At 41.7% G+C, this 17,858-nt stretch overlaps 2 protein-coding genes across 4 annotated transcripts; both read left to right on the forward strand.

Moving 5' to 3' along the window:
- Nucleotides 1-922: 922 nt before the first annotated feature.
- On the forward strand, nt 923-9,775 carry LOC115362428 (solute carrier family 43 member 3-like). The gene is made up of 12 exons (XM_030056355.1): nt 923-1,141; nt 4,504-4,633; nt 5,575-5,621; nt 5,850-5,926; nt 6,051-6,143; nt 6,268-6,407; nt 6,501-6,667; nt 7,119-7,262; nt 7,956-8,063; nt 8,355-8,541; nt 9,377-9,500; nt 9,662-9,775. Exons 1-12 carry the CDS (start codon nt 952-954, stop codon nt 9,773-9,775), a joined length of 1,521 nt encoding a protein of 506 aa, XP_029912215.1. The 5' UTR covers nt 923-951.
- Nucleotides 9,776-12,752: 2,977 nt separating this feature from the next.
- Nucleotides 12,753-17,837, forward strand: LOC115377059 (zinc finger protein 316-like). 3 transcript variants are annotated; one of them, XR_003929878.1, is made up of 5 exons: nt 12,753-13,101; nt 13,758-13,846; nt 14,540-14,639; nt 15,404-17,429; nt 17,478-17,837. XR_003929878.1 is itself a non-coding variant. In XM_030076999.1 (4 exons), the coding sequence occupies exons 1-4, from the start codon at nt 12,843-12,845 to the stop codon at nt 16,180-16,182; spliced, it is 1,227 nt and encodes a 408-aa protein (XP_029932859.1). In that variant the 5' UTR covers nt 12,753-12,842; the 3' UTR covers nt 16,183-17,455. The 3 variants fall into 3 exon arrangements, 1 of the variants encoding a protein (XP_029932859.1); XR_003929940.1 differs by having other exon boundaries at nt 12,964-13,101; nt 13,758-13,937; XM_030076999.1 differs by lacking the exon at nt 17,478-17,837 and having other exon boundaries at nt 15,404-17,455.
- Nucleotides 17,838-17,858: the final 21 nt, after the last annotated feature.

Below are 17,858 nucleotides of genomic sequence, written 5' to 3' on the forward strand. Positions count from 1 at the left end.
AGCCTGAGACGGTCATGTAGCTCGTTGAAGCATGCGCTGCTATGTCATGAAAAGCCATGCCCCTCCAGGTGAAATACCAACTTTCTAGTGAGTCCCCTGACATTACACTGCTTAACGGTGCTGTTAAGTGGCTTTCAGTAGAGACTGATCTGGAACAGGAAGATCGCAGCCTTCCCACAGTGATGCTGCCTTAGCCCCACCTGTAACAGATACAGCCCACTCTCATTCCCAGGGCGTCAAATACCACAGCTTGGTCACACTTTTCTGTGTCTAATACTGATGCCAAAGGCACCCTGTAGGACGAGACATGGGGGATAGTAATGTAGTATAAAGGGAAATGCCAGAAATGCCAAAAATTTAAAATAATCTTTAAAAAAAAAAAAAAGACCGACAAAGTCCACAAAGGAAGTAGTTGGGTGGATGGCAGGCAGGTAAGTCACAGGACCTTCACGCATGAAACCAGAGTTTGATTCTCATTTCCAGAGAAACCTTTTGTGTATGAGACCGTCTAGTCTCCATTTTGTTGCCTAAATATAACTTTTCCCTAACTTTAATTAAGAGGTTTTGTTGCCTAAAACTACTTTAAGTCTTAAGTAATATTCTTAAAGGGTGACTTTTAGTTTTTATAAGATATCTTTACTGTTACTCAAGTATGACTTTTGGATACTTTTTACAAAAGGCTTTATTGTAATCAGGGATCAAGATAAAATGTGCAGACCTAATGAGACTTTGCAATGTCGCTGTGCTCACTTATAAACACAAAGGTTGATGTGTGTATCAAACTCTAACATCTTTGGTAATATCTCAATTTTTCTAGGTTACCTGAGTGATTGCAGTCATTCCTGCCAGAGTTTCACAACCTCTTCACCCAACCAGCCTGGTCAGAGAGAAGTTAGAAAACAGGTGACCCCATCACAACCATTACACTACAGCCAGGAGACACTTGACAACATGCTTGAATGCTGTGGGGGAAAAGTGAAGGTGCGCCACTGGCTGACGCTGCTGACAGGGTTCATGGAGAGCTTGTGTTGCACAGGGATTGCCTACGGCTGGGCATCTCTGGTGTATGTGCTGAAACTTGACGGCTATTTTGCCGAAAAGTGTGTGAATGCCACGGGAAAAGACCAACTTCTGTACACAGGTACAAGAACATGGTTGTACATGGAACACATGCCTTCATGCACCCAGGCACAAACACAGGGTTTCTGCAGGCTTTACAAAGTGATCTTATGAAGCATTCATGGGTTGATTCGGCTGCTCCCACCTTGTAAAAATTAAGGTTAACAGTTCATCAAATCATGTGCTTTAGAACTCAGAAGCAGAAACATTGTTGTCACTAGCTTGTTAAGCTTGGTAAGATCCTGAGATGGTCCCAGGATAGCTGGGATATATCATCCCCCCCAGAGTGCCTTGGGGGGACTAACTAGTTGCCCAGACTACCTCAACTGGCACCTTTCAGTGTGGAGAAACAGTGGCTCTACTCCAAGTCCCTGTGTTTGCGCTCCTCACCCTATCCCTAATGGTGCACCCACCCACCCTGTAAGGAAAGCTAATTTCCAGTGCTTGTATCTGCAATCTCCTTCTTCCAGTCACAACCCAGAGCTCATGACCACAGGTGAGGGTTGGAACAAAGATTGATCAATGAATTGAGAGCATTGCTTTCTGACTCAGCTCCCTCTTTACCGCAATGCCCCGCTATGACAACATCATAACTGCAGCCGCTGCCCTAATGAATTTGTCAATCTCCCACTCCATTTTACCCTCCCTCGTGAACAAGAATGAATTTTTCCCCTTGAGGCAGTGACTCATTCACCAACTCAGTGAGGGCAAACCACCTTTTCTTGCAGAGAATCATTGCCTCAAACTTGGAGGTGCTGATCTTCATTCTATCCGCTTCACGCTCAGCTGCAAACCTCCCCAGGGCACGCTGAAGGTCACAGCCTGATGAGGCCAACAGAACCACACTCAGTTCAGGTCAATTCAATTCAGTTCAATTCAGTTTTATTTGTATAGAGTCAAATCATAACAAAAGATATCTCAAGGCACTTGACAGAAACCTAACAGATACTGATAAACATGAAAAGTGACAGAGGAAGAGAGAAGGGAGAAGAGAGAGCACAAAACCTCGGGAGAGAGAAGACGGCCAGTTAGTAACATGCATTAATGCAATATGGATATGTGAGGAAGGAGAGAAGAGAGAGAAAGAGAGAGAGAGAGAGCTCGGCACATCATGGAAGGGCCCCAGCAGTCTAGGCCTACAGCAGCATAACTATGGAACAGTCCTATTTATAAGCTTTATCAAAAAGGAAAGTTTTAAGCCTACTCTTAAACAAAGAGAGGGTGTCTGCTTCTCAGAGCCTGATAGCTGAAGGCTCTGCCTCCCGTTGTACATTTGGAGACTCTAGGAGCCACAAGTAAGCCTGCGTTTTGGGAGCGCAGTGCTCTAGCAGGGTGGTAAGGCACTATGAGCTCATTAATATAAGATGGTGCCTGACCATTAAGGGGTTGGTAAGTAATGAAGAGGATTTCAAATTCTACAGGGAGCCAATGCAGAGAAGCTAATATAGGAGTAATATAACCTCTCTTTGTAGTTCCAGGCAACAGATGCAGCAGCATTCTGAATCAGCTGAAGACTCTTTAGAAACTTGTTATGGCAGCCTGAGAGTAGGGAGTTGCAGTAATCCAGCCTAGAAGTAACAAATGCATGGACTAGTTTCTCTGCATCTTTTGGAGAAAGGAAGTGCCTGATTTTTGTAATATTGCGTAGGTGAAAAAAGGCAGACTTAGAAGTTTGTTTAATGTGGGAGTTAAATGACAAAGCCTGGTCAAAAATAACTGACATTCCTTGCGTTGGTGCTGGAGGCCAGTGCAATGCTATCTAAGGTAACACTGATTACACCCTAAAGGGAGCATATACAAGATGAACAGTAAAGGTCCAAGCACAGAACCTTGTGGAACTCCATGTAGAGCTTCGGTGCGCATGGAGGATTCATCATTAACATGTACAAATTCAAAGCGATCTGATAGATAGGACTTAAACCAGTTTAGTGCAGTTCCTTTAAGGCCAATTAAATGTTCCAGTCTCTGTAATAAGATAAGATGGTCAATGGTGTTGAATGCAGCACTAAATTCTAACAGGACAAGTACAGAGAGAAGTCCTTTGTCCAAAGTAATAAGGAGGTCATTAGTAGCTTTCACCAGAGCTGTCTCTGTGCTGTGGTGCGTTCTAAATCCTGATTGAATGAGCTCAAATAGACCATTATTATGAAGAAATACAACACACAACTGCATCCCAGTTAGTTTCTCAAGGACCTTGGAGAGAAAGGGAAGGTTGGAAATCAGTCTGTAGTTAGCTAAAACACATGGATTTAAGGTAGTTTTTTTAAGAAGAGGTTTAATCACAGCTAGTTTAAAGGAGCATGATTTATAGCCTGTTAATAAAGACAGACTGATCATATTAAGTAGAGGGTAAAATTTCCTTAAGCAGCCTGGTTGGGATGGGGTCAAGGAGACAGGTAGATGGTTTAGATGAGGAAATTGTCGCGATTAGTTCAGGAAAGTTGATTGAAGAAAAACAATCTAAATATATGTCAGGTTTTACATCCACAAGGCTTCAATGCTTAAGGACAGTTAATTTTGTCTCTGATGGTTACAATTTTATTATTGAAGAAGTTCATGAAGTCATTACTACTGAGTGCTATAGGAATGCATGGATCAATAGAGCTATGACTTTAAGTCAGTCTGGCCAAGGTGCTAAAAAGAAACCTCGGGTTGTTTTTATTATCCTCTGTAAGGGATGGGTAATAGGCAGCTCTGGCCTTTCTGTATGCTTTAAGACTATCTTCCCAAACTAAGCGAGCTAAAGCAGAGATAATGTAAATTTAAATGTACAGCAGATAATTGGCTACTGTAATGAAAAATACAATCAAGTTACAGTAGTGCAGTACACTTACCACAGCACAGTGGTGACACAATACATCTCAAGGAGTAGAGGTACACATCATCTGCAAAGAAGCAATGCTGAGGCCACCATACTGGACTCCCCACGCCCCCCAGCTGCACCTGCACAGGGAGTGAGTGGCATCCCAGGTTCACTGCCCCAGGAACGGGACTTGGTGTCTTAAAATATTAGCTGCGGCTAATTAAGGTATCATCAGATCAAATATGTTGTCCTTCACACAAATGTCTGTGCTGCTGACAGCCACATTGAAACATCACTTAGCAACAGCTGACAGTGTTAAACATAAAGTCACGCTTAACAAGCTAATGACAAAAACCCTCTGCTTCTGCAGTGCACATCTACACAAAGTTTTACAGTAAATGAAAAGCATCAAGCCCCTGAAAGGCATCAAGCCACTCAAGGGCTTTAATTTAGAGAAGACCTTTGGAGATTTTTAAGGCCCCCAGATACCCTCATACACACCAAAAACACACATACTCATCACCTTATACTGTATGCCTCCCTGCTTCCCTTTTTCATCCCTCCCCCTGTCTCTCCTTCAGATTGTAGCGGTCAGGATGAGCAGCTCTCCTGGGTCATGTTGGTTGCCCTCATCTCCAACAACATAGTACGCTTCCCCATCGGTTACATCTTCGACAGCTTTGGAACTACAGTAACACGGCTACTAGCTATGTGAGCACAGTGTGTCTGGAATTATGCTTTATTCAATAATGGACTTAGCAGGGTTGGTTGAGTGAATAGTAGCAGGAGGGAAGGTATAACCCTGCAGTTAACTCGCCATTGTGGTTGAGTGAGTTGAATTACCCAGAAGAATGACCACAGGGTCTTAACCCAGCAGGTTGGTTGTAAAACAAGACAAAATAGCACAGCATTCATCACCAAATAAAGAGATTTATGATTTTCCTTTTTGTATGGCCCTTAGATGCTGCTGAGGGACAGGAGAGCAGTTATGTGCTTTTTAGTATTGAGTTTACAGCTGTGCAATCCACTATAGATTAATCATATGCTTTCAACTGTATGTTTGATTAACTGTCCATTTCCTTGCTTATAACTTGCTTAAAGTAAGAGGATAATTACAGGCTGACTGCAACATCATCATCTGCTGGCATGCATTGTAATAAGCTTTAACATGATTAACCATTATTTCAAATTGTGTCAAAGGAATTTTGCACGAGTTACCCAAAGAATTTGCAAGTTGCATGCTGATCTTTCAGAAATGATAAGAAAAGACAGCTGTCATCCAGTCACATTCTGTATTCTGGGAGTGATCTGAAAACAAATTTGTAAACAGTATCCGGCAAATGTAGTAGTTATCAAAGCTTTGCACACTTCCTTGCTGATATAGTCCATGGTCAGAGTTAGTTTACAGGAGATTTATGTTGCCTCGCAGCAAGGTAACATAAAAAAGCCATAGTTCACAGTGAACATCTTTATTTTCCTGTTTACATTTTTGCTCATAAGCAACCTGTTTGTGAGCATAAACCCCACATCGATGATATAATTTTCCACTCAAAATAATAGGAAACATGAAGAATCAGGAGTTGTGACCGGAGCCATTTTAACATTTTTTTTTTTTTTTTTAATCTTTAAGCATTTTTTTAACCTGTGTGCAGATTTCTGTATGCCAGTGGGACACTCTGCATCATGCTGTCAACAGCAGGTATTTCTTGTGGGTTGTAGTTTTTCATTAAAATCAAAAATATCAGGAGTACGATGTTGTGATTGTACATGGACAAACATAATCTCTCTGTGCCTCTGTATCACCATCTCTGCTATTTTCTCCCTCTCCCCGCCTTTCTGCCTCTCTCTCTCTGTCTCTCTCTCTCTCCCTCTCTCTCTCTCTCTCTCACACACACACACACATACATGCACATGCACACACACACAGATCTGTCAGTTTTGCTGCACCCTGCTTTGTCATGTCTGATGACTTCTGGATCCATCTTATACGTCACCAATGCTCAGGTTTGTTATTGTCCAGCTGTTTTTTTTTTTTGTGTGTGTGTGTGTGTGTGTGAGGAAAATGTATCAGAGAAATGAAAGGTTTTTGAAGAATCTGGCATCAGTTTGTTGTTTGGTGTGTGTTCAGGTGGGGAACCTGTTTGACACCCATCGCTCCACTGTCATCACCGTCTACACCGGGGCCTTTGATTCATCCGCTGTCGTCTTCCTCATCATAAAGGTAATATGTGAAGATCAGGGGTGGCTGCCCTGCTACACAGTCTGTAGTACAGTTTGCTGTTTCCATTTATTGTGTCTTCAAATGAAACACGTGCCTCTTCCCCTTTTCCCTGTCTGTCTCCTAGTTGCTGTATGAAAGAGGGGTCTCTCTCTACTCCTCTTTTCTCTTCCTGTTCTTGTGCAGCACCATCCATCTCCTCCGTACTATCTTCCTAATGCCCAGACGACACATCCCCTACCCAGTCCCAGAGAACTACACATATGGGTCAGAACGAAAAACACTACCTTCCTATTGGGAACCTGTTGGCCTGCCATGGCAGTTGAAATGTGTTTGTCACTCACCAGCTCTGTTTGACAGGGTGCACTGTCCCGGCCCAAGGAGAGGAAGAGCAGAGGAGGAGAGAGGAAGGAAAGATGTACAGAGGGAGGACGTGGAGAAGTTCAAAACCAATGAAGGAGCAGTGGCTAACAGCTTAGATTCATCATTGCTGGATAAAGTGCTGTATAAGCCCCAGCAAGAAGAAGGTAGTGTGCATTTTTGTGCATGCAGGGGGCCCCTCCTGCTTCAAATGTCAGCTTGTAAATGTATTAAAGTGTTATGTATCTTCATGAAGCATGTAGCATATGGTAATGTGCAGATTTAGGTCAGACCTCTACATCTGCTTTCTGTAATTTTACTACCTACTTTACTACCTACATCCCATTGGTGGGCTCACCACTGCTGTGTGGCTGAGCTTTGTTCAAACCCAAAGAACAAAAGACATTTTAAATTTGAGTGGCGATTGCAGGGTTTCCAAAGATACCAAATAAAATGCTGCACAAGATATCAAGATATGTTGTATTTGATGTAATGCTGGAGCCATAAGGCAATGGCAACTTGGGTTTGAATATTACACTTCAATGAAGCACTGCAACCAGCAAATTTCAGGGTATTTCAGGGTGGATTTCTCCTTTAATAGTGTTTATTTCCAAACAGTGCCTAGTTTCTGGAGCTGCATGATGACCCAACTCTTCCTCTGGCATCTGCTTTGGTTTGCAATCGTCCAATTCTGTCATAACATCTTCGTTGCCACTGTCAACCCCATGCTCAGCCGGTTGGCTGACAGTGACCAATCCCTGGGTAACGTATAACATAATCAACCTCTTCAATTCTGGTGGGCCTATTAATGAGTTCATCCTTGATGCACGGCTGAGGTTTTGTTTTGTTTTTTAAAAAAAAAAAAAAAAAAAAAGCTACAGCACTTTATTTTAAATTCTAGTGGAGGTCCCAAAGTTTCCAAAGATCCCAAACATGTCCTACTGAATTACAGGGAAATGTATAATGTAAAATTATATAAAATTACATACAAGACATGTAGTTATTTTCTACTTGATGTAATGATGCAGACATAAAACAATGACAGAGCTAGGCTAACAACTCCCATAGACTTCAAGTCTTTATGCTAAGCTAACACAAAATGCTACCCATAGGAACCAAACCACTAGACATGTAGAGGTGATAATGGCATTTTGCCCAAAACGTTTGAGTAAAGGTTTAGAACTGTCAGCTTTACCTTATTTAAAACATTTGTTAGAAAGTAATCAAAAAGTATTAAAACATGTAGTAAGTTCCATTTAGTGAAGCAGTCAAAATAGTGTAACGATAACCAGTAATCTGTAACTGTATACATAGCCTATTTCAGATTATTGTGTAAATGTAACTCCGCTCATCGGTGTACTTTAAGCACTTGCACTCCCTTTTCAACCACTCTTTTTAATTTTTAATCTTCCACAACATTTCCCTCTCCTCAATGTCCACCCCCCTCTCCTGCAGTGAGTCATTACACCAACGCGTATGCCTTCACCCAGCTGTGCGGCATGCTGTGCGCTCCCCTCAACGGCCTCATCATGGACCGACACAAGGGCCGGCCTCTGGCTCCGGGTAACTATTATAAACTTTATAGTAAAACAAACGACCATTGCCTGTGCCACATTATTAACATTAATAAAGCAAATAAACTTAGCTCAAATCTTTGACTACTGCACTCTTGATGTGGGTAGTTATCTGGAGTAACTTAAGACAAAGCGATATCTCAATCCTAAAAAAAAAAAAAAAAAAAAAACTGAGGTGAGATTAGGAATAAATATCTTATGCCTGAGTAACCTGGCTTACACCTTCCTGCTGTTATGAGCTCCTAGAAATATTTCACATATTTCTCTCCTCCTCCCTTAGGGGAGACCAGGCGGGAAGCAGACCTGAGCTCCTCCTCACTCGCCCTCCTCCTCACCTCCTTCAAGTGTTTTCTCTTCTGCGTGTGTTTCTCCTGTCCCATCCTCCCTCTGCAGTACGTCTCCTTCATCCTGCAGGTCATCAACAGCGCCTTCCTCTACGGAGGGCACCAAGCGTTCCTCTGCATTGCGTACGTTCACACCATGCACTTAAGGCTGGACAATATATCAACAGTATATTGTGATATGCCATTACTGTTGTCTCCTCCTGGTTTTAAAGTCTGCATTTCAGAAAAAGGATGCCAGAATATATGCAAATTAGAGAAGGATTTATTTGGGTACTAAACAGACTTAAAGTCACAAAAGTACACAAAAGGATCCACTCTCTGTTTCCAAGCCTTTGCTTCCTATGTAAGAAAAAATGGAGCTTTTCATGTGTTTGGTGCCCACATAATCCTTCTGTTATTTTAATATATTCTGTTTTCTAGATGTTTATTACCATTTTGCCATGCTGGCTTTTTGTAAATGTCCTCAGAAAGCATCAATATAATCACAATATTGATACTGAGGTATTTACTCCTCTGTCTCTCTACTCATCTCCATCCTTAGTTTACTTCATATTTTATTTGATGGTGCATTGTAATAACATTTTTAAAGAAAATATGCAAATGTGGCCAATAGGTAAAAGCATAAATATAAAAGAATAAAAATAATGAAAATACACTCAGTGATAAACTTGGCTGCCTCCACTGCACTGAGGCAAGAGAGCCAGCGCCTGGTCTAATGCCTGATGTAATGTGGATATTATGATAACCAGGAGCAGCTCTCAAACAAAGCATAATAATGACAAACAAGACCAAAACAGCAACCAGCATGAAAACACCTCACCGTTCTCATGCTCACAGGTCTGATTTCTAATAAACCAGGCTCTTCATGTTGTGGAGGAGGAATGTAGTAGAAGTTGGCTAAATGTCTTTTTTTCCCTTATCCTCCCTTTCCCTCACACCACCTTCTCCTCTCTTGCAGCTTCCCGATGTGTCACTTTGGGAAGCTGTCTGGTCTGGTCATGTCGTTATCAACTGTGACGCTGCTGCTCCAGTTTCCAGTGCTGCACCTCATCCAGCACCAGCTGCACGGTGATCCTCTCTTTGTAAGAGGCTTCAATCCAGCACTTATGTGATTTAAAACCTCAATAGTCAGTGTGATTTGTTGTGGAACTATTTTGTATAGTGTCTAGACTGTCCTTTGTTATTGTTTTTAACCCACTTTGTCTGTTTAACCCCTTTTCTCTCTCTTTCACTCTCTCTCCAGGTAAATGTGGCCTTGACTTTGTTGTCTCTCCTCACCTGTGTTCACCCAATCCACATCTACCTCCACTGTAGGAATCAGAGAAGGGCTAAACGGGAAGGGAATAGGGGAGGGTAGGCGGACCATATTTTTAAACCCCAAATGTTTTATGCATGCAGCATAGGCATTTTCATGATGTTGGGGGACAGCTATTTCATCATGAACAGCACCTCAGCGGACCAAAAAAATGTTTTGTCTACCAAAAATCCACCAAAACCTTTAGTTGTTTTTTAAACTGGATAATAACACTACAAAACTCAAGGATTGCAGTGGTGCAATATAACATGTACTGATTGTCAGATACCTTTTAAAAGAAAACACAAAGTATTTATAAGAGCCACTTTTGTAAACATTTGTTTTGCTTGGTAGACCTCTCACCACTAGGGGGAGTAGTGCTGCTGTCACCTAGCCAGGGGTGACAGCAGGTGACTTGGAAAAAGAAAATTAAAGTGAAACTGAATGTTTTTCTGGTTTGTTGGTTGGGTCTCACTGTTTCTCAGGGTATGAAGATATTGCTCCACCTCTTCTGCACCTTCACAAGTATCTCCCTGCTGCTCTCCTCTCTCTTTTTTCTTAAGTCAAGTTGAGTTTATTTGTATAAAAGGTAGAGGTGAAGATCATAAAATAAAAAATAAAGCCTTACCCAAAAAGGTCGTCCTTCTCTGTTAACAAACAAGTTGTACAGTTTGCACTTCTCTAAACGTCTCTGGTAAAGAAAGCTTATAGAAGAAATTTTGGGAAAAAATCCATGGGGCAGTGGAGGGTAATAATTATTGATGCACACATTCTGTTTGTATGACTGTATGACTTGCCATTGTTTCAGTGTCAGTTTCCTTAAAAAAACAGATATACTAATTATGCTCTAACATTTGTTTTCTGAGAGCATCATTGTTGCAGTTTATCCTGGTACATCCCTGTTCTGAGTCCAGATGTATAAAACTCTGTAGATTAATGACTAAACTGTGTGTGCGCACAAAGCCAGAAATATGCATATTCATTCCTTCTGTCAGATGTATTAAGCCGTGTGTACGCATGGTTCTGTTTTAATAATTCTCAGCCTTGGTGTAATTTTGTTGCACAAGCCTAATGCCCACTCTCACAATCAGCCATAAATGGAGGCTGACAAACCCCTAATTAGCTCATTTCTATATAAATACCTGTTGCTGATCATTCTTTTTTTTTTTTTTAGACATGGCAGCTAAAAGGACAGCAGTGTCCCTTAATCATACTGACTATTAACAAATCACACATGTGCCACTAAATAAATCCACCCATCAATCCATCTGTATTATGTGTGACACAGTGCACCATTCTCACTCATAAATAATGATAAAAAAAAAAAAACATAAATAGGCTTGTAAAAAATCATACATGCACAATGAAATTGGATATTAAGGATACTTAGTTTATTGAAATAATGAAGTTACAATAATGTCAGGTAAATTTCCACTTATATGTTATTTTCTGCCACTTTTCCTCCAGCCTCCAGCCAAATTTCTGTGTACGCATGGTGTGAAGTCTGTGGGGTGGTATGCACATTCTAATAATAATAACAACAACAACAACAACAACAACAATAATAATAATAATAATAATACATTTTATTTGTAATGCACTTTACGTTTAAAAAAATCTCACCACACCCTCTTTTTTATAAGTTCTGATTTCTGTGTAGAAAACAGCACATGCATGCTTCTGCAGCGTTTGTACATCTGCCCCCTGGTTATTTTTCCCCTCATATGCCACATACATTTTCAACTAAGTGTAAACTGCAAAAAGCAGCATGGAGAAGCTGTAGAAATTAGATCTTACTAGTAGCACAGTGGGAATGGAGCTTTTAACAGCTTGACAAAGAACTGTGACTGTAGTCAAGAATGCTTGTATTCTCCCCATGTCCTCCAACACATGGGAGGACCATGACTGTATTTTGGGAAAATGATCAGCTGTGACGTTTCATGAATACTCCAATGTGATGTACCAGCCAAAATATGATGTGCATGAGAGTGCCAGTTTTGTAGATTCCAGCTGTGGGAGTTTAGGACCAGTCAGACCGCCCCATACCTGCTGTGTTCATGCTGCCATGCTCTCATGTTTTGGCCTCAAGGACACCAAGTGCATTGATCACTTCCTGTTACTGGTTTGCCATGGCCACATACAATAACCAAGCTGCAACAATAAAATCAATCCCTAAAACAATTTACATGGAGTAGCTTACAATTTCTCCTCCACCACAAATCAAAAGACACTAAAAACAAAAGATAAAAGCAAAGGACCAATTACAGCTGTTTATTTTGTTGTTCTACAGCGATGCAAGACATAGAGCTGAATGAATAAATACATGCACTGGGGAAAAAAAATATTGTATTCATAAGGCATGTAGGCCTGATTAGAAACAACAAGAAACAAACAAATTTTTTTTTTTTTTGATATTGTTATATGTTCTCCTCGTGCTGAACGTTTGTTAATGAATGACGAGAGCAGCCACTGTAGCTACTTTACATATAGGCTAACATCATTTTATAAGGTATGATCCCAAACATCAAATGGAGCAAAGGCAGACCATATAGCACTCAGGCATACCACGTTTTTAAACAAAAAAGTGTTTTCAGCTTGTTTGCCTGAAGAAAACCTGTAATGCTCACTTGCCCCTTTTTGGATTGTCGTTGTCCAGTGAGCGCGTACAATATATTCTCCCTTTTGATGTGTGCACATCACAACTTGTTCAATACATTTTGTAATAAAAGAAATGGGAAACAAAAGAAGTAGCAGGTCCACTTTTTGTTTGTTTGTTTGTTTGTTTGTTTGTTTCACTGGCTCCCAGTGAAAACACGCTGTAAATTCTGTAAATATCCGATTTACTGGCCATCTGTAGAAAAATATTATACAGCTTTTTGTTTTATTCTTGGTAGATAGAATATGTACCGATCCGAGGGTATATGCGCATTCAATTTGTTTGCTTTTGATTGCGTGCTGCTCGCGGTACACGAGTCATTACGGTAAAAGGAGCTCCCGCAGGTTCAGAAGGAGGCGCGTCCCCGTTTCCATCTGACAGACATGAGACAGGATGGCTAGCTGAACTCCTGCCGGTCCTCTCACTAGTTCGCCAGCCATAACACTTAATAAACCAGCCGGCCGTCGGTGAGCCATGCCGAGCACGGCAGACATGACGATGTTTCACTCTCAGTTGTCCTCCATCATGGAGAAACTAGTTATTTCCGCCATTACAGAGATCAACAAACTAATGGTCGATTACTGTGCCCTGCTGCGTTTGGAGCTGAACCGAGAAAAGCTCGATAATGGCATGCTAAGGAAGAAACTGAGACTGGTCCTAACTAACGCAGACCAGGGAGTACACTTCACCACTGGCGAATTACTTGACGAGTGTCAAAACGCCGCAGAAAACGGTAAGCTGTGTGTGCCGGGCGATGAAGGCTGGGACAGGCATTCACAATGTGCCATGCTTCCATTGTCGGACACCCCACTCCCTCCGTTGTCCTGCAAGCTTCTTTCCCCTTCTCTTGCAAAATCTGGACCGCGATTCCTCACGAATGTCTGGCAGTAAACATGTTAATATGTTTGCAGTGTTTTGCTGTGATGTACGTATCAGTTTAATCCGGCTCTCATGCATAAAGCCATGTACCTGTGGGCGAAATACATCCCTAGATTCTCATTTGACAAGAAGTCACTGCACCGATGAAGTCCCTTTCCAACGCACTTCAGCTTTCTGTGTGGGACATTTGAGCTTCAGATCAGTTGAATATCGAGCATTCTGATGTGTGGATGGTTTTGCATATTGATAAAATGACGAATCAATCGTGGCAGATTGTTGTGGTTATAATACCAGGATGTGAAAGCCGCACAAAGCTCAAGAAGAACCTCTGTGGTGAGATGGGTATTTGCAGAACTGTACTCCTTATCTGTGTCAGTATCCCAGGTGACCATGAGGGGGGCTTGCAGGGGCCCCGAGCAAAACATAGAGACGTTTTATTTCACTGTAATTTAACTCATTAGAATTGTACAACATAAGAATAGATGAGATGATGTCTCTGCCAAATTACAGGAAGCAACAGAGCAGGACTCCAGCTGTACTCTGGTCAGAGGGAGAGCATTGCCGGATGGAAAGATGGAGCACAAACCACAGAGGCCGAGGTGTGTGTCTCGAGGCCCTTCATCCAGACTCTTCACACTTGATTGGTTCAGCCTTCAATCACTTAAGTACAGAATAGCCAGTTTTCCAAAGGTAAATCACACAATCTTAAAGGAGCATACCAGTGAAATTGGATGTTTGGCCCATTTACTACTATTTACCTACGTGCAATTTTCCCTGCTATCCAGAAGCCATTGAACTGATAATTAGCCGTGCAAAACAAGTGATTCCACAGGTACTACTTGCTGGCAGAGAGACCATTTCACTGCACCCAATTTCAAGTCGTGAAAACACAACAGTGCTGCTGCTTTTATGAAAACTAATGTGGACGACTTTATTACGGTGATGGAATACTGGTGTGAAGAAAGTTTGAAGTCTCTGAAAGTTCATTTTCATATCGTAGTGGAATGAGTGGAAACCAGTGGCTGGCTAAAAGGGAGGAGAAATGTATGGGATAAGTTTTGCAGATATTACACTAAACATGCACTATTGCATGGTTCCTTAATGGGGAATTACGTAATGTACACCCTTTATCAACTTCTGCCAGCCACTAGTGGGAACCTGTCTCTGTAATTGCTGAGTCATTGATATTGATCGACAGTCCACTCCGTGTCTGCTGTGGTAATTTTGTGGTGTGGGGCAGTAGAAATCTCACTTATCTCACCTTTATAATGCTTTGTCGTTGTGTTGAACAGGAAGCCCTGAGGCTGGCAGACTGCAAGACTGAAGCAGTTATCGTCAAACATGAGCAAGTCCATGAGGAGGCAGCTGCTGACGGACAACTGCAACTCAAAGGTTAACACACAGAGAGATAGATAGATAAATAGATAGATAGATAGATAGATAGAATAGGAATGACCTGCCTCTGCACATTAAACAGGCCTCTTCGCTGTCTGTATGGCTGTTATTTTACTCGTTTTACGTCTTTTACCTTGTTTTATTTGTTTTTTTTGGGGTTTTTTTGTATTTTTTTATGCCTCTTGTGAGCTGTGTCTTTTATGCCTCTTATTTGTTTTTCTGTACAGCACTTTGGTTCATGGTGGTTGTTTTAAAGTTCTTTATAAATAAAGTTGGACTGGACTGGAGATAGATAGATAGATAGATAGATAGATAGATAGATAGATAGATATAAAAAGAATTAGGGAAGTTCTTGTATTACAGCAGCAGGTGCACACTCTACAGGGGCAATAATAGACTACACAAAATATACCTATCAACACTAGGAGAGAAATGTATCTTTATTAATTTTGTAATTTGTTGTTTTATTTTTCTAGAGTAGCTCAATACAGTGAGTATAACAGAAGACCTTTGCATACCCTATGAGAGTAATTAAAAATGAAATATACCAAAGTACATCTATAGAGCTTTAGAACCTTTGCCTAGGCTATATGTATAATGAAATATATCTGCAGAATCAATAGAATATGTGTATAGAGAATAGGCGCATACACGTAATGGAATTTTTATTTTTATAATGTACAGCTGCATCACTGATGATCATGATTATGATGATGACGACTGTGATCGTGACCTCAGACGACCTTTGTCTCTGCCCGCAGCTCCTGCACTCTCCCCCGGCTCTCCTCTGGTATCCCAGCAACAGGATGCAGCTGAGCCAGGTACCAGCTCGCCGACGGGGTGGCAGTTCTGCAGTCAACCTCCAGAGGGCAGCACAGAGCAGAGCACAAGCTTCAAGCAGGCTGTTGACATGGAGCAGCAGCTCAGCCTCTCCCCAGCTGCAGGCCAGCTCACTGATGTGGAGCTCCACATTAAGAGGGAGGCAGAGAGCCCTGACCTGTCTGCATCTCCAGGTGTGGATTTGGATAATGGGTTTGAGTTCCAGCCAGGGATGCTGAGTCAAATGTACCCCGATTCCCTGCCTGACACCCCTGTGTTGGCATATTACAACTTTTCACTTGCATCAAAATCACAGCACACCTCAGCACCAGGAGACCCCCCTGACATGTCACTCTATGAACAATACTCAGCAGACGGAGACGCCTCAGGCCACAGCAGCAGCCAGACAGGAAGTAGGCCGCATTGCAGCAGGGAACCTTATCTCATGGCCTCTCGAGCCAGCGAGTGTATCAAATACGTATGCGAGGACTGTGGGAAGGGCTTCCCCTTCCTGAGTGTGATGAAGCGCCACCGGCTGACCCACACGGGGGAGAGGACACAGCACTGCGGACAGTGTGGGATGAGCTTCATCAGGCGGAGCCACCTCCGGCGCCACGAGCTGCTGCACTCAGGCCTCCGTCCCTTCGCCTGCCAGCTCTGCGGCCGCCAGTTTTCACGCAGGGCCCACCTCAACACACACATGAAAACCCACCGCAGGTGAAGAGGACACAATGTTTTGTGCCTGTGCCCGTGAGACAGAGACAGACAGACAGAGTGACAGAGAAATAGTGAGAGAGGTTATAGGACAGCAAGTTAATTCGGGAAGATCAATCCAGTTTTTCCTTCTGATAATTCCCTAGCCAAAAAACCTCTGCTTCATAAAACCTTGTTTGAGTATGTCTTTGGCACCTACTCTGTGTTCTCCACTTCATTAAAGCAAGTTACATCTTTGTCTTTTTAACCCTTTGAAACCTGAAATTGGTCAAACATGACAAGAAAACCCAAGAAATATTGTAAAAGAAAGAAGAAAGAAAAAAGAAAATTAGCAGAGCTAAAATGAGCAGGAAATGTGTATCAAAGAGTTAAACATAAAAACAAGAATACAAAACAATAGCTGTCAGATTTGATGTTCACAATAGAGGGGGGCCAGTATCTCATTTAGGTTTCCTGTTCAGTAAATTGGCACTAGTAGACCCACATCTAGTGTACTGACTGTCTAAGTTGCTTTTGACTGAGATTATTAATCCACATGTTTCTGCAGTGGACGTTAGTAACATCAGCAGACACAGCTAAGCATAAACCACAGGTTATAGCTACAGAAAGAAATTTGTTACATAATTTTATTAATGTTTATGAATTACATCAAGTGATAGTATGCATTTTTAAAATGCCATACCTGAGTCATTTCACAAAGTATACATTTCAGTGAGTGTCCACAGACCTTTTGCACAGCAGCCACTCTGACATGAAATAGCAGGTAATCTCAGGTGTCACTGGTGATGTTAATTCAGGTTCTGTTCTCTCCTCGGAGAAACACCAAAGTGAAGCAGAACCTGCATTAGTGTCACTAACAGCTGTGTTTACCTGCCATTTCATGTCCAAATGGCTGCTGTGAAAAAGGTGCATTACAAACCAACTGGTTTTCTTTGTTTCCATACGTCAGACACATGTTAGTTTTTTCTTTTGATACAGCTGTCCGCCTGAGCACACATGAATGATTATTATGGCAGGTCTAAAACAGATCTTATGGAGTGAGTGAATGTGAACAAAAAAATAAAGTTTCTCTTAACTGCAGCCATGTTTCTGCACAGTTGCGGGGTCCCAACGAGTTCCAGTATATAAGCAAACGTGATCCAAAAAAGTCTGCCTTACACTCAGTGTCCACTTTATCAGCTCCACCTGTACAATCTAATGCAGTTCAGTGCCATAAATTCTACCTTTTAGCAAAGTTTATAATGTTCAGTTTTGGTGACATTGTGGAGAATGTGTACATTTAATTCTATGTTTGTTATTGAGGTTGTAGTTTGCAGAGGTCTTAACTTGGACTACATTATATTGAGGGGTGTTTCTAATTTTTTCTCCTCCCTATTTATAAACATGAGGGGGGCAGAATATCAGAAACACCCCTCAGTAAAATGCAGTCCAGTACAACAGCAGCACTAACTATGACATAGAAGTGAATGAACACCTCTATTACTGTGACGACAAGAAAACCTGAGCATTTCAGGCAGCAGAAAAGTAAACTTAACCATCACCTACTAACATTATGTGTTGGATGGTTCTCCCTGTTGCTCATACAGTTCTTTTATCTGTTTTGTGCATTTTAGATAATACACTGTTTATAGATTGTTGTGCTTCAATTTTCCAAATTAATAAATGCAGTTAGAATTAATTACT

Source organism: Myripristis murdjan, chromosome 1 (genome assembly GCF_902150065.1).
Source record: "Myripristis murdjan chromosome 1, fMyrMur1.1, whole genome shotgun sequence".
Taxonomy (NCBI): Eukaryota; Metazoa; Chordata; class Actinopteri; order Holocentriformes; family Holocentridae; genus Myripristis; species Myripristis murdjan.